At 35.6% G+C, this 15,377-nt stretch overlaps 3 protein-coding genes across 3 annotated transcripts; 1 reads left to right on the forward strand and 2 right to left on the reverse strand.

The window, feature by feature from the left end:
- Positions 1 to 1,096: 1,096 nt before the first annotated feature.
- LOC132632806 (protein MIS12 homolog) lies at positions 1,097 to 7,354 on the forward strand. The gene is made up of 8 exons (XM_060348890.1): positions 1,097 to 1,256; positions 2,704 to 2,831; positions 2,929 to 2,986; positions 3,083 to 3,202; positions 4,273 to 4,368; positions 4,454 to 4,592; positions 6,866 to 7,000; positions 7,081 to 7,354. The coding sequence occupies exons 2-8, from the start codon at positions 2,710 to 2,712 to the stop codon at positions 7,146 to 7,148; spliced, it is 738 nt and encodes a 245-aa protein (XP_060204873.1). The 5' UTR covers positions 1,097 to 1,256; positions 2,704 to 2,709; the 3' UTR covers positions 7,149 to 7,354.
- Positions 7,355 to 8,798: 1,444 nt separating this feature from the next.
- On the reverse strand, positions 8,799 to 10,217 carry LOC132634262 (protein STRICTOSIDINE SYNTHASE-LIKE 11-like). The gene is made up of 3 exons (XM_060350538.1): positions 9,940 to 10,217; positions 9,576 to 9,845; positions 8,799 to 9,458 (listed from the first exon to the last, which is right to left on the reverse strand). Exons 1-3 carry the CDS (start codon positions 10,191 to 10,193, stop codon positions 8,984 to 8,986), a joined length of 999 nt encoding a protein of 332 aa, XP_060206521.1. The 5' UTR covers positions 10,194 to 10,217; the 3' UTR covers positions 8,799 to 8,983.
- A 2,566-nt stretch (positions 10,218 to 12,783) lies between these two features.
- Positions 12,784 to 15,377, reverse strand: LOC132632807 (protein STRICTOSIDINE SYNTHASE-LIKE 12-like). The gene is made up of 3 exons (XM_060348891.1): positions 15,094 to 15,377; positions 14,728 to 14,997; positions 12,784 to 13,492 (listed from the first exon to the last, which is right to left on the reverse strand). Exons 1-3 carry the CDS (start codon positions 15,342 to 15,344, stop codon positions 13,012 to 13,014), a joined length of 1,002 nt encoding a protein of 333 aa, XP_060204874.1. The 5' UTR covers positions 15,345 to 15,377; the 3' UTR covers positions 12,784 to 13,011.

Raw genomic sequence — 15,377 nt, forward strand, 5'->3', positions numbered from 1 at the left:
CGACTTGCAACTTTAGTCCCCAAACTATTGATGCACTTCAAGATACCTCTAATCTTGACTAATTGGATTTTTAATTCACCCCCGCGTTGCCATGCCACAGCAAGTGGAATGCACTCGCTGTCCACTTGACATTTTCGTCCTACGTGTCCTTCACGTAGATAAATTGTTTTAAAAAAAATGATAAAACTGATTTTTTTTATATAAAAAATCTGAAACAATGGGGTTTTTTTTTTAAATCTGGAAAATTTGAAAACTGGAAAAGTAGATTTTTAATTAAAATATCTTTAAAAAATGGATTTAAAAAAAAATTGAAAACTTGATATTTATTTAAAAAGTGTCCTAAAAAATCCAGATTTCATGATTCTTCTAGGACACTTCTTTAAAAAAGAACTAGAAAATAGTTGATTAAAACTGGAGTTTTATACAAATATGGAAAAATTGTTTTTTTTTAATTAAAAATGTGGAAACCCATTTTTTTAAAAAATAATCCCGGTAAATTAGATTATTTTTTAGATGTAGAAAAATATTATCAGTTTTCCACTTTATTCTTAAAAAAAATTAGTAATCCAGATTTTAAAAAAGTCCAGGTTTTTAATTAAAAATTTAATTTTCCATATTTTTTTTTAGAAAAACGGTTTTATTCAGTTTTCCAGATTTTTAAAAAGTCCAGGTTTTTAATAAAAAAAATCAATTTTCCAATGCGTTTTGCACATTTTTTTTAAGAAAAATTCAGTTTTCCAGATTTTTTAAAAAAATTAGTTTTTCTGATTTTTTTTTTAAAATATACATTTTAATGTAGGAGGGGGCTGATTTAGATGTTGGAATACGAAAAAAATTAAAGAAGTGGAAAATATTATTATTTTTTTCCAAAAAAATTGATGTGGAGCCCCCCACGCGCCTGAAAGTGTTTGTGCACACTTGCTGTGCCATGTGGCAACGCAGGGGTGAATTAAAATCCAGTTAGCCAAGCTTAGGGATGTCTTGAAGTGCATCAATAGTTTTGAGACTAAAGTTACAATTCGTGTCAAGTCTAGGAATGTTTCAGTCAATAATTTAATATTTACAACAGTGAGTATATTGTCGCTAAGGGAAAAGGTAGTGTGGCCAAAAAGTAAAGAAAGAGCACAATTACTTTATTTCCAATAAATTTAGGAGAGTAAATATCTGCTCTAACCTTAAACTTTCCCGCCCGTTCAACTCGAAAGGTATCAGAAATCAATCAATCAATCGTCCCTCTCTCAGCAAAATCTGTTTAGGTAACTGTCGATCTCTCTCAATGACATTCATTTTTGGTTGTTCATCCTAGGGTTTTGTTACAAGTAGCATTCATTCTTATAACTATCCTAACATTCGTACAGTGCTGCTATCCTAGGGTTTTCCTAATAGCTCCCGTTTGGCCATACATTGTGAAATTGAAACCTGAAACTTGATAATTTGTGTTTTTGAAGTTGTGATTTTTGGCACTTGCATTTTACTCGGAAAAAAAATTGAAGTTTTGCGAGTGAGTGAATCAGTTTTTGGAACTTGAAGATATATTTTCAAAATTTAATCAAATTTCATGGCCAAATAGATATTTGAAGATAATTTTTCAAAATCTGATCCAAATTCTATGACCAAACGCTAGCTCAGTAAATTCATACAGTTTACATTAAAATCAGCCTATGTGCAAAACATAGCCTGTTGGAGGGATGGGTACGGTAGTTTAACGGGCAGCATACAACTAATAATAATATTATGATTTCTAATTGATATACAGTGTACATTACTTTGTTTATTTTGTAACTCTAATTCTTTGGTGATGCCAATAAATTGGTTTTTATTGGGTTACTTATTCTTATGCATAGTTGTTTGAGAAGTTTTTGTTAGTTCTTACTACACAAAATTGTTTTAATCAGTGTTTTAAAAGGCGAGGGCGTTTTACGTTTGCCTCAGTGAGGTGTAAGCCCCGAGGCACGGGGCGTAAGCCCCATGAGGTTTTAATTTTTAGTATTTTATAAAATGATATAATTATAATAAATACTTTAAAATAGATGAAATAGCGTAAAAAATTGAAGAAAACTATAAATAAGTGATATATATATATATATATATATATATATATATATATATATATATATATATATATATATATATATATATATGCTCCACCCCCACAAAAAAAACTAATTAGAACAGTCTATTATATGCTACTTACAAGTACAAGTGATTGCTCGTTACTTTTTTGAGATAATAGAAGACAAGATAAATAATTGGAAAAGAATATATATTAGGCATTCTAGCAATAAAAAAAGGTCTTGACTTTTAAATTTAATGTTCCAGTTCCTTTTTAAAACATTTGAGTAATTACATGTTGACTTTTGAGAATTTGGGCATTATATTAAGGACTTATTTAACAAATTTCGTTTTAGTTTGAAGAAGTTTTCTAGGCTTACGCCCCAACAAAAAAAACTCGCCCCAAACGCCCGGGCGTACGTCCCGAATTGCTGGGCGTACGCCTTTGGAGATTTTCGCCCCGACCCATCGCCCCGGGGCATTTTTGGTACGCCCCGCCCCAGGGCTCGCCCCGAAAACGCCTTTTAAAACACTGGTTTTAATTCCTGGTGATACACAATCTATTGATTAAGGTCTGAAACAGCAAGACCATTAGCATACCTTGGTACGACTGCTTTAGAGACTAATTAGAGTTCTTTTGCCAATGTTTAGAAAAAAATGGAAGGCAGCGAGAGCGAAAAGGTTTTCGATTTATTGAACCTAAATCCCCAACTTTTCATCAACGAGACCCTAAATTGTGTGGATGATTTAGTTGATGACGCTTTTGATTTCTTCCACAAGTAAGTAGTTCCTCTCTTCAAGTTTAACTTATTTTCATTGAATTGCTTATTCATTTCAAGTCTAATGCCGTTTGTTTTTCCTTATGGCGTTCTGTAGAGAGGCAGCAAATCTTGTAAAAACCGAGGGCACAGATCGATCTGACGATCTGAAAAAGGTTGATGTTCATACTTTTTATGGAAGAGCGTCCTTAGTGCATTTTGTTAAGTTTAAGCAGCTCAGACCACTGACAGGTAAAAAGTTCATTTTGTAGGGTGTGGCTAGCATTAAGAACATAATCCAATTGAATCTGGATAAGCGGTTGAGTATGTGGGAGAAGTACTCTTTGCACCACTGTTTTACGGTTCCACAAGGGTTCTCTTTGCCTAAAGCTGTATGTTCTCTATTCATGGATAGTTTCCAGTCTTTTTCTTTACCTCGGTTGAGCAATGTAACTTGTCTCATGTTAAGTGTATAGTTTCATTTTCTGCATATTGGAAAACCAGTCCATCCCTTAGTAAATTTTAAAACGTTTCCTTTACTTATATACCATTCCTTGTTTAAGACTTGCATGTTTGAGTACTAATACCTTTATCTATAGTCTGCATAGATTTTACATCTAAAACAAGTTACTTGAAACATCAAAACAATCTACTCTAGATGTTTAGTATATGCATCATTTCGTATAGCTGGTTGCAATGGAAACCTTTTCTTTGTCGTGCTTTTATTTTCTCTTTTTCACTCAATGAACATTACTCAATATGCAAGAAACTAGTCTTCCATAGTTAATTTATTTCTCTAAGGAGATCAAGTAAGTTGATGTGATCTGGTTAATTATTCTGCCGAATTTTGTTCAACAGCCCATGTCAAGTTCAGATATGGAGTTTGGGAACAAAAATGATTTGTTTCTAATGAGATGATTGACCAATGGCTCTTTGATCATCTCCGATACCTAATAAATAGGAGTACTTGTTAATCCAGATTGTTAGAGAGTCTTTCTGTGATAGCATACAAATAGGAAAGCTTGCCATTTGGCTGGTCCACTTAGCCAAATTTATTAGTAAGAATTAGCAATAAAAGAATAAAAGTTGGAGTGGAGAAGATTTGTGCAAGTTGCTGATATGTATATGGGTCAAGTAACGTGCTTCCAATGCCACATACAACTAAAAGTGCACAATTGACAAGGTAACTATTGCAAACCTGCAGTTGAATCCATATACAATTATTAGGAAGTAGAAGGAGTATAAGCATCAATTTTCTATTCGTAGTTCATCTGGTTGGGACTAAATGGAGCTCTTTCGATGAGCAGATGCATGAATGGAGATGAAATCTCAATCTTGGTGACTACGATTCATGCACCTTATTCTTTAAGTGTTATTTTATAAAAGTTGATTCATTATTTGCTTTTGGTTTGTAGTTACTAATATCTACGAATTAAAATTACTTTTTGACATGTTTATCTAGGATGGACCATCTGGTGACTCTTCAGTTGATATTAATGGTGTGGAGAATCCTGAACTAGACTCAAAGTTGGATTTCTTAAGGAATAAGCTTTCTCAGGTAGGGGATCCTCGGCAAATTAGTAGATACTTCACGTCTTCATAAATTGATAACTTTTTTCCTTTGCAATTTGTGATCTATCCAGGTGGGAAAAGAGTCTGCTGCGCTCAACAGAGAACTACGAGAATTGGAAAGGCAGTCCATGCTAAGTGGTCGCTCTGCTGCCTCTCTTGCTGAAGCATTAGAGTTGTATCAGCAACAGTCTGTGAATGAGAAGTTTGAAGGTAACTAGTTTGCAGCAACTCTGGAAATGCTTCTTGTCTTGAGAATCATGAAACACCGTTTTGGGAAAAAGAGCGGCCTAGTCTGGTTACCTTTCTTTAGATACAAGCCTTTATTCCTGAAAAGAGCACCCTCTTTTATTTTTGTATCAGAACCTTCACAGCTAGGCTAAATAAAAATACATGTTACTGCAAATGATCTGATTTCATATGAACTATACTTGCATTGAATGTTGACTCTAATCTACAGTGGCGGAGCCAGGATTTCCGCCGAGGGGGTTCAAAATATAAAAAAGTAAACATACGAAGAAGCCTAAGGGGGTTCAACATCTACTATATATACATAAAAAATAATTTTAACCTAGTAAAAATAGTGTTTTTTTTTCGCCGAGGGGGTTTGGATGAACACCCTCGGCATAGTGTGGCTCTGCCACTGATAATCTAGGCGGTTTTTGTTCTTTTAAACTTTTTTCTCTTTTTTTGACTAACATAGGTTGCCGTTCTTCCCTTTTCAAGACCTTGAATGACTTGGTATTTTGCCACCTTGCTATTTATTGTTTCCTTGCTCTTCCTGGGGCGGGTCAGCCAACTATTGTAAAATTCACTATCTGCACTCGGGGCTGACCCACGTTATGCCGAGGGGTCCGACACCCCTTCGTCTGAAAATTTTAGTAGATATATATGTAATGCATAATATTTGAAAAAATATAAAAATTAGATAAGTGACACAGCTTGACATGATTAGCAACATAGTTCGGTGGTCCAGCACGTTGCTTTTCTGTATTGAAGTCCTGAGTTCGATTCCCAGTTGCAGATTTATTTGAGTTTTATTTTTTATTTAAAGTGCCTCACTATTTTATCTGCTAAAAATAAGGGTTGTGACTTGTGAACGAATTAATTTCCATGACAACTTAGACAATAATTTACTTAAAAACAATGTGGAACAGGTTTACCTAAATTCCAACTTTGAAAAAAAAAATACCCATTCTCTTTTGCAATTCTAGGAAGGCGTGCTGTTTGCTGCTTATTCTTAAAGTTCTTTTCTTATTCTTAACTCTTTTATTAATTCTATTGATTTTTTTTTATGACATCCACTGTTTTTCTTTGTGAATTTAATTCCATGAATTTGTTTGAGGTTTATTTAAATTAATATTTTAATTTAATGTATGTGAACATGATTAAAGGTTTTCCAATTTTAAGGGAATTGGTGATCTTTCTGAAAAAACAGTAGAGGCAAAGTAGCATGAAACTCATCTCATTGTGTTCCGGTAAACTTTATTTTACTTTTGCTAATTTCTACTGCTACAGATAGGAGAGGTTTATCGGCTATGAAGTTGATTAAAACTGATTTATCTAATCGAAGGGACGATGAACTTTTGAGTGGTTATTTGGTGTCTTTTGTAAAAAAAAAGGATTCAAATTGTTTGAATACAACATTTCAAACTATGAAAACTTGTCGAGGAGAGTTGTAGCAACTTATGTGAGTTATATTTTATTAATACGATATAAATATATTTTAACATGACGTTATTGTGATCTGTTCATTTGTTGACTTCTTTAAATGTCGATACTGCTTACAAAAAAATCCTGTGTACGCCACTGTCTGCACTGACTCATGGGTGTGGTCAGTTTTTTGGGGTTCTGCGCTTTGACATAGCTTCTATTTCCTGGCAACAGTAGACAGCGAAGGAAGGAAAGCAGATAGAAAGAGAACAGAAATTGGACATGTCATCTTAGGCAACATAGAAGACTGTCTTTGATAAGGTGTGATTGTAGCTTGTGAGAAAAGTAGGCATGGGAATTCTAGGTGTGATTTTGAATAATGTGCTGATCATCTAACCTTTCTTAAATTTGAGAGTAGGATAGACTTAATCTAGCTTCTTCTTCTAAACTTTTCCTACTCCAGTTAATTATGGAATCTCTTAGCCTTATCTGACCTCTTTTTATGTTTTTTTATTGAGCCGAGGGTCTTTCGGAAACAGCCGTCCTACCTTGGTAGGAGTAAGGTCTGCGTACACTCTACCCTCCCCAGACCCCACGTGGTGGGATTTCACTGGGTTGTTGTTGTTGTTGTCCTTTGCGGATTTGAACTGGTGATCGCATTCCATATTGGGAATCCTGATTATCAAAAAAGAAGATTCCATATTAGCAATCTTTAATGGGGAAGATCTCTGTGAAACTTCCTTTGCAGGGTTTTGTGCTTCTTAATGATATAATTCCAGTAAATTCACTAAAAGGTATTGAATATGGTGCCTTTAATTGGTCATTTCTTCCAGAATTGGTACGAACTGCATCAGATTTTCGAACCAAAGTGGAGGTGCTGACAACCAGAATGGAGGACACTGAGCACCCACGAGCAAAGAAAAGTCGCATTTCAAATGGTGAACTGTATAGATTGAATAATGATGAAGGTGAGCATTCTGGCAAACTTAATTATCCGACAATGCCCTTGATATAATTTGCATGCTAAATGTTGCATATTATCTTGTAGGCCTACTGAGTGTGACAGTGGAGGAACTTCAAGAACTTGTGGATGATATAAAGACTCTTCGTGACTAAGCAGGCTTGATTCACTAGTGCTGTAACGACATGCTTCTGTAGATTCTTAGCCATGTAAGAATTTTCGATGTGTTATATTTTTTTTGTTTTGATATGCTTAAAATTCGAGAGATAATAATAAGCAGTTCAGTAGGACATGATTAGCCCTGTAAGACAAAAATACTGTATACTGATAAATATGGGAAAGCAAAAAGTTAACCTCTTGATATTATGAGTGTTTGAACAGATGCAGATATTTCAAATGTTCTCATAGATGATTAACCACCAATATCTAAGTATGAAACTTCTATGAAGAATGATGAATTCATGACCTCAGAAACCACTCAGTGATGTAACCAGTTAACATTGTGTGTTCATGCCCGGTTACTCTTCTGCAGTATCAATTGCTCCATCTGCCTTTGCCTGGACCTAGTGAGCTGCCTGTAAATAATTCAGGCCCTATTTCAGCAAGCAGTATTCCATTTCTAAGCATATTAAGTTAATCCCTTTAATGTGATAAACATTAGAACTTTGTTGAGGAACATGGATTATGAGATTGTCGAACCTGGAACACTGTATGGCTCCTGACACGATGAAGTAAATAATTTTGGCAGCCTAATTGAGGTCTAGTGAGCTACGATAGGCAAAAGGCGTGCTGTTAATGTCACTGACAAGTTGGATAGCAAGACCCCGAATTCATCTAACAAGAACAACCATAAGGCCATCACTGATATCACCCATGTATAGGTCACTGGTTAGGTAGTGAAGCTGAAGGCCCAGGGGTCTTCCACATATTTGTTCGTGTATTAAGGCCATTTGTGCCGTTGCCTTTTTCTTTCTTAAAGACGAAGAATTATAAGGAAAAGAGTACCGGTTCAAAAAGAAGGAAAATAGAACTCAGAAATTTGCAATTAGAACAAAGAGAAGGAATAACTATTATTCTGAAGGGCCTATCTGAAAATAAATCATCTCAAGCTTCCACCAGTTTTTTCCCTTTACTTTTGCTCTATTAGAATAGAGGAGCGAGGGTAGGGAAAACTAAGTTCATAGGCTCTTCAGAGGATGGAAATTTTGCCCAGTTAGGCGAAATAATATTACAAGGAAAGTTCTTATTGCAAAAACCTTTTACCATCCAAAACAACTCTGGATGTAATTGATGATATTTGGTTCTTGGGGTGTGTTTGGTATCAAAAAATGTATGCCATTTTTCCATGTTTGGTTGGTCAACAAGGACAATGACTTCTTTGATGGAAGTAGGCAAAACAAGTTCCAAAAGTGACATTCCAAGTTGATTGTCTCCTCCACACCCAACCAACACCCCAAACCACCACCCCTTGGCTATCCCACCCCTGAACCCCACGCCCCACCTCATCCCAATACTATTTGTTAGATTACATATAAATGCTCTTGAGATAATATTTTTTGCTTAATTACCAAATACTAGAAAATAAGTACGAACCACTTGTTTTCCAGGAAAACATACATCTTCCTTCATACCAAACACACCATTAGTCCCACCAATAGTCCAGCAGTAATGATACAGCAAGTCAAAGTTCCTTGTGGATGATCCGAATAAGACCTACTACCAAGTGTGGTTCATATTCCAATAGACGGCTAGAAATGTCAAAAATGCTATGGGTAAAAAGAAAATTAAAATTTTATATACATTAATTAACTGGGAATTGATATCATATGGAAAATGCATAGTTTTAACAGTCCAATTGGCTTTTTGTAAGTTCAAGATCACTATGGAGATAGTACAATTTTTATGTTGCAAGAGAGGTCTGCAGCCATTTATTTAGTGTACATAGTATATGCTCTATTTCATAAAGCTTATTCTTGAAAAACAGAAGACATCAAACTCGAAAAACACCAATGAAGTTCTGGTCTAAACACCCAACATAAAGCCTGCCATTATGTTCTTGAACCTCAGTAATCCCATTGGGAGTATTATATTGATCTGTGAAATTACGTGCTTCCACGACTTTTCCGACTTGATTGATCCTTTGTCCTATCGAAAATGTAGTATGTTGTTTCGTGTTGGATATAGCCACCCAAAAGTCCCCCAACACAGTCCTCTTAATGTTATCTGGAATTCCTTCTACATTTGTGAAAACATCTGATGAATTTGCTTTTGCACCTTTAAGCCAAAACCTCCGAATTCTTTGAGCAATATATTCTGTGATCAAGACATATGAACTATCTTTGCTGAGTGCCACCCCAACTGGCCCTGAAAGTCCACGTAGCAATAATGTGACCTGTTTTGTTCCAATGTCATACTTGAACAATCTTCCTGATGTATCTCTGCTTTCAACTATTTTAGTCCTGTTACTGCCAAAAGTTTTCAAGTTATTTTAAATACAGTTAGTTACTCCTCTTTCTTAAGCTTATTAAATGTAATACTGGAAAACATAAATTGGACACTGGATAAGATTTAGAGCGACTAACCCAGTCTGGAATACAGCTCCTGAATCTACAAAATAAACGACTCCGACTTTTTGGTCGATGTCTAGTGCGTCGAGAAAGGCAAAATGCCTGCCCTCAAAGCTAGTAACACGGTGTGTAACAAGCCCTCCGCTTGGTCTAACCACCACGAGTCCATAATATGCATCAGTTATGTAGAGGTCACCAGTTTTGTAGTAAAATCCAAGGCCAAACGGTCTTCCACATATTTGTTGTAATTCTGGGCCATTTTTGCCATCACATCTTTCCTTAGTTCTGCAGAGTCATGGTATAGGAAAAACAAAAGAAAATCAAGCTTAGAGTTTGGAAGTAGGTGAAAGGGGAGTTTATTTCAATGTGAAAAAAATACCTATTTGGTGATGTAATAGCAAAATCAGTGAAGCCAACTTTTGGACCTTGATATTTGACTACTCTGCCATCTGCAACACCTGTGTAAGGTCCGCCACCTTTTCTATCGAAAGCAACAGATTCAGGGCCTATGGTTCGTAATGGAAGTTGGAGCTTGTTAAATGCTGGAAATTGATGAGCAACACTGGGGGAAACATTTAGCAATATCCAAATCTGGAGGAGGAATATTATTTTTGTGATTGAGATTATTTTCATGTTTCTGGTGTACCTAATAAAATTAGAAGCTGTTGATACTTATACTAGCAATAGCCCACCACCCTCTAGCATGTTAAGAAAATAGACATGAGGTCTAATTTAATGCAATGGAAGAAAGGTCCAATTTAATGTCAAAAGTTGAATAATGAGGTGAAACAATGTGAAACAATCTTTCCCCTCCCCCGTCCAGATTTGGTTGATTGGAGCGTGGATAGATAGCATAAGATGAGCATTAGATATACCAAAAAATAAGGATGACAAAAACTGGATATTGATCCTAACTCAATCCTAAAAGGTAGTTTGTGGATCGCCCAAGATCATATAATGAGACTAGTCATTCCCTCAACTAATGTAGGGCAATCTAACATAACACTGACGAACCTTACAATGAATTTGCGGGTTCAATAGAATCAAGTGATTCGACGTGAAACTAATATCTGAATTTTGGATCTACCACGGATCAAAAGCCTATTATTTTACTAGCTTCCCTTTATTTTAGAGTGGACATGTGAGGGGCCTAGGGGATATTAAGCCGGTGGGCTAGCTCTTGAAACTAAAGAAATTTCGTAGGTCAAACCTCTGTGGTCACCAAGAAACATGAGTAAGAAGTTTGAACTTACAAGTGACAATGAGTATGTCATATTAATGTAACTTTCACGTCCTAAAATAATAACAGTAATGTGAATATATTTACGTAGTCCTGCTACCTATATATGGTCTTTAATTAGTATGTAAGGAAAATGAAAAATCCAAAGGTGGCTATACCTTAAATTTATATAGTTGTATTTTGTGTTGGTTTATGTATGTGGAAAACATAATTACATGCAACATATATAATTACTATAATTTCTAAGTTCTGCTGTTATGCAACTCTAAATTAAATAAAGCCGTATAATTAACTTCAGCTACATCCTCTAGTAAGTGAAACGTGCCAAAAATATAGGTAAGGTAATTAATCCTATTTCCCTGCGAAACCATTTCAGAAAGCTAAACTAGGTGATCATATAGTTTCTAGCCTAGGAGTATTACACATTGAGACATGTGGAATAATATAACAAAGAAGATGAATTATTATTTCAAATCATTCATGGCACCAAAACATTTAAAAGTAAGAAATAAAACTGTGGCTGTTTCATTGGGTCAAGGCATTTGGCTACTAATTTGTGTAAAATATGACTCGAGAAAAGAACTGATATTGATTTGTTTGTTCTTGATTTCCGTCTTTAATTCCTAAAGTGTTTGTACAGAAAATTTTGAAATGTTAATCTTCAAAACTCTCTTGTAGCTGGTAAATGCTTCTGGTGTCCCTTCTAGCCTTGTGAAAACTCGTATATGTAGTGGTAGAGTAGCCTTATGAAAACTCGTATATGTAGTCAGGGGTGGATCCACACCATTAGGTGTGGGTTTGCGGGAATTCACGACTTGTATTCGAACCTTGTATTTATAATGTGAAACCCTTCAAATATATAAGAAATTTGAGCGGAGAACCCAGTAACAAGAGACGCTGCTAGCTGAGAACCTGCAAGCTTCAAATCCTGAATCCGCTTCTATATGTAGTGGTAGAGTAAAATAGTTTTATGTGGATGAACTCCTTCGATTGATTTGATTGATCCATTTGAATTACCAACCAATCACAATCACATTGATCTGGTGACAAACTTCGATTTGATTGGCCAAACCATATGCACACTTTGCATAATTCTATTGACCATTTGATTTCACTTGCCATGCCACTTCTCTTAGCAGGTGACATTATCTTATTGACTCATTCATTTGACTTTGACTTGCCACGTGACATGAGCATGGAGTTTAAGATAGCCATTTGGACTTTGGGCTAGTAAATGAGCTCATTTATTGGAATTCATTTGTTTGCCCGGATTGTCCTTCTTTTGGAGTAGTCTTTAATTTTTACCCCTCAAGTTGCTGGTCTTTAAATTTTATCCTTCGCCTAAAAAGGTAAAAATACCCTGAGGATTTGGGTTTGAACCAAAGCTCAATAAAAAAAAAATCGCAAGGCAAGGCTTTTGACGGCAGACTTTTAGTTATGCCTTAAGACAAAGTTTGCCGCATCCAGCAGACTTTTAGTAATGTCTTAAGACATAACTAAAAGTTTGTCTTACAAGGCAAAGTCTGCCCTCTCTGGCATAGGTTCTATGTCATTTCACCCGAAAAGGCATAGGTTTATTGCGAAATTATTATTATTTTTTACTTTGTTGGGTTTCGGACCCAGAACCTCGCAGTATTTTCGGTCACATCTGTAAGCGAAGGACAAAAATTAAAGACCAGTTCGTATGAAGACAATTGTGCAAATTGCCCACTGGAATTCAACTAAATGGACTAGCCTGAATAAAATTAAACTTTATTTAACACCATATTAGAATTAAATACTTGGTTCTGATGTGAACTTTAATTTCATAAAATTCATATGTTTTCGCTGGGTAAAAAGAAAACTAATGTTCTGTAAATTAACTAGATGGGAATTGCTATTACATGGGAAAATGCACCCCTCACCCCACCCGCTCTTTCTTCACCATTCTTCTTTTGCTGTCCAAAGGGAATGTTTTTTCCTCTCATCAAAGAGATGTAAGGATATATTAAGGATCTAATAAATTTTATTGGCAAATAAGGTAGTACATATGCGATGCTGTAGAAAGATCTGCAGCATTTTTATTTAGTGTACATACTACTTAAAGCTTATTCTTGAAAAAAAAATAAAAAAATCTAATAAACCTTATTGGCAAATAAGGTAGTACATTTGCTATGCTGTAGAAAGATCTGCAACCTTTTTATTTAGTGTAGATGCTACTTACTGTAAAGCTTATGTTAGAAAAGACAGACCAACGAAATTCTGGACTAAAGACCCAATGTAAAGTTTGCCTTTATATTCATGAACTTCAGTTATCCCAGTAGGACTCTTAAATAAATCTGTGAAATCACGCGTTTCCACGACTTCTCCGAACTGATTTATCCTTTGTCCTATCGACGATATGGGCGGAATCAGTTGTTTATTGATGCTGACAATAGCCACCCAAAAGTCTCCTGATGCAGTCATCTTTATGTTATCTGGATTTCCATCAACGTTTATGAAAACATCAGACGAATTTGCTTTTGCACCTTTGAGCCAAAACCTTCGAATTCTTCGACCAATTAATTCTGTGATTAATAAATATGATTTATCTTTGCTGAGTGCCACCCCTGCTGGCCCTGATAGTCCATTTAGCAATAATGTGACCTTTTTTGTTCGTATATCATACTTATATAATCTCCCTGTTGTATCTCCGCTTAGAGCAAATAGAAGCCTGCTGAAAAACAGTTAGTTACTCTTCTTTCCTTAATCATCTCAAATGTGATATTGGCCATAAAAAAATATTTCAGAATAAGTTTGCTAACACTGAACTGCAGTATTTGTAAATGTTGGCTTGTCCATCAGTATTTAAACTTTGTTAACTTCAGTATTTGAAGTACTAGTGAATTATTGAAAATTTTGTTTGAAAAATATTTGAAGTGAAATTATTGGAACAAATCTCTAGCAATTTTTCTAAGTGAAATTGTTTGTTCGAACAAAGTCTCACATTGGTAGCTAGAAAAAAAAAAGAATAAGGTGTTGCAATGTAGGGATATTCTTAAGGGGAAAAAACGTTGACGCCCCCTGAAAATAAAATAATTGCCCGCCCATACCCCCTTTACTTTCATGCCCTCAAACCTAGCTATTTACCCAAAATGCCTCCAAAATTATGATACCAACATGGTATATAAATATACTAGATGGTGTCATGTTCATTTATTCAAAGGACACACTTTTAAAAAAAAAGAAAATCTCTATGATACCATCACCTTATATACATATACTGTGTTGGTATCATGAAGGACTGTTTCAGTCCTTCAATGAGACACTCCTAAATCCTCCGTAATAGCATCGTGATATATAAACATACTGAGATGGTATCATGGAGGACCGCTTTAGTCCTCTTCTTAGTCCTCCATCATTAGCAGGGCAGAGTTTCTTAGCAAAGTTAGGCATATTCAGGCATAAGTTAGGTCTTTAGGCAGAGTTTTGCAAAATTCCAACTGAGTGAAAAAAAAAAAGTTGCCTTAATGCAAACCTTGACCTTAAGGTAGAGTTTTGTTTTATGCCTGAAGGCAAAACTCTGCCTCAACTAGAATATGCAGTCAAACTCTACCTAATCTTTGCTTGAAGGTGCAAAATTCTGCTTTACGAATTCAAACTCCACCATGCGATTTTTTAAATTTTTTTTTGACTGAGTGGGGGTTCGAACCCGAAACCAAGGGATTTTAGCGAAAGCCAAAAATTAAGGACCACTAATTTGAGGGCCAAAAGTTAAAGACCACCCCTGAATAAGGACAATCGTGCAAATTGCCCCACTAGGTTAAGAGTGTATTTGAATTGTTTTAGCCCAACAACAATCACGTCCAAACAAAAGTCAGCTTTCAAATACTCAACCTACTTATTATTTAACTTCAACCAAATAATATCTACATGTCTTGACGCGAGAAAAGTTTTAGCGCGACGAACCTAGTTTTGAATATGGCTGCTGAATCTACGAAATAAACGATTCCCTTTTCCTGGTCGATGTCTAATGCGTCGAGAAAGCCAAAAGGCTTGCCGTCAAAGCCAGTAACAAGTTGCGTAGCTTGTCCTCCGCTTGGTCTAACCACCAAGAGGCCATAATATGCATCAGTTATATAGAGGTCACCAGTTTTGAAGTAAAATCCAAGGCCAAAAGGTCTTCCACATGTTCGTTGTGATAAAGGGTCATTTGTGCCATCACATCTTGCCTTGATCCTAAAGATGCATGATATATGACAAATATTATCAGTCAACGAGAAAAGAAGGACAAGGGAAAAAAAACTCTTAAGCTTAGAATTGGAATTTAATTACCTATTTGGTGATGTAATAGCAAATTCAGTGAAGCCAATATTTGGACCTTGATATTTGAGTACTCTGCCATCTCCAACACCAGTGTAAGGTCCGTCACCTTTTGCGTCGAAAGCAGTGGAGTCAGGGCCAAAGGTTCGATATGGAAGTTCGAGTGGTGAAAATTTGCAATGAACAAGCTGGTATGGTGAGACATTTACCAATATCCAAATCTGGAGAAGGAATATGGTTTTTGTAATCGAGACCATTTTCATGTTTTTGGTGTACAAATAAAATAATCAGCTGTT

This window comes from Lycium barbarum, chromosome 3, assembly GCF_019175385.1.
Source record: "Lycium barbarum isolate Lr01 chromosome 3, ASM1917538v2, whole genome shotgun sequence".
Classification (NCBI taxonomy): Eukaryota; Viridiplantae; Streptophyta; class Magnoliopsida; order Solanales; family Solanaceae; genus Lycium; species Lycium barbarum.

Excerpts from the sequence above, each read along its gene's own strand:
- LOC132632806 (XM_060348890.1), top strand. The coding sequence starts at position 2,710 with ATGGAAGGCAGCGAGAGCGAAAAGGTTTTCGATTTATTGAACCTAAAT. Across the intron at positions 2,987-3,082 it reads GATCTGACGATCTGAAAAAG|GGTGTGGCTAGCATTAAGAA; the intron begins GTTGATGTTCAT and ends TTCATTTTGTAG. Across the intron at positions 4,369-4,453 it reads TAAGGAATAAGCTTTCTCAG|GTGGGAAAAGAGTCTGCTGC; the intron begins GTAGGGGATCCT and ends TGATCTATCCAG.
- LOC132632807 (XM_060348891.1), bottom strand. The coding sequence starts at position 15,344 with ATGAAAATGGTCTCGATTACAAAAACCATATTCCTTCTCCAGATTTGG. Across the intron at positions 14,998-15,093 it reads GCTATTACATCACCAAATAG|GATCAAGGCAAGATGTGATG; the intron begins GTAATTAAATTC and ends ATGCATCTTTAG. Across the intron at positions 13,493-14,727 it reads GCAGCCATATTCAAAACTAG|GCTTCTATTTGCTCTAAGCG; the intron begins GTTCGTCGCGCT and ends GTTTTTCAGCAG.
- LOC132634262 (XM_060350538.1), bottom strand. The coding sequence starts at position 10,193 with ATGAAAATAATCTCAATCACAAAAATAATATTCCTCCTCCAGATTTGG. Across the intron at positions 9,846-9,939 it reads GCTATTACATCACCAAATAG|AACTAAGGAAAGATGTGATG; the intron begins GTATTTTTTTCA and ends ATGACTCTGCAG. Across the intron at positions 9,459-9,575 it reads GGAGCTGTATTCCAGACTGG|TAACAGGACTAAAATAGTTG; the intron begins GTTAGTCGCTCT and ends AACTTTTGGCAG.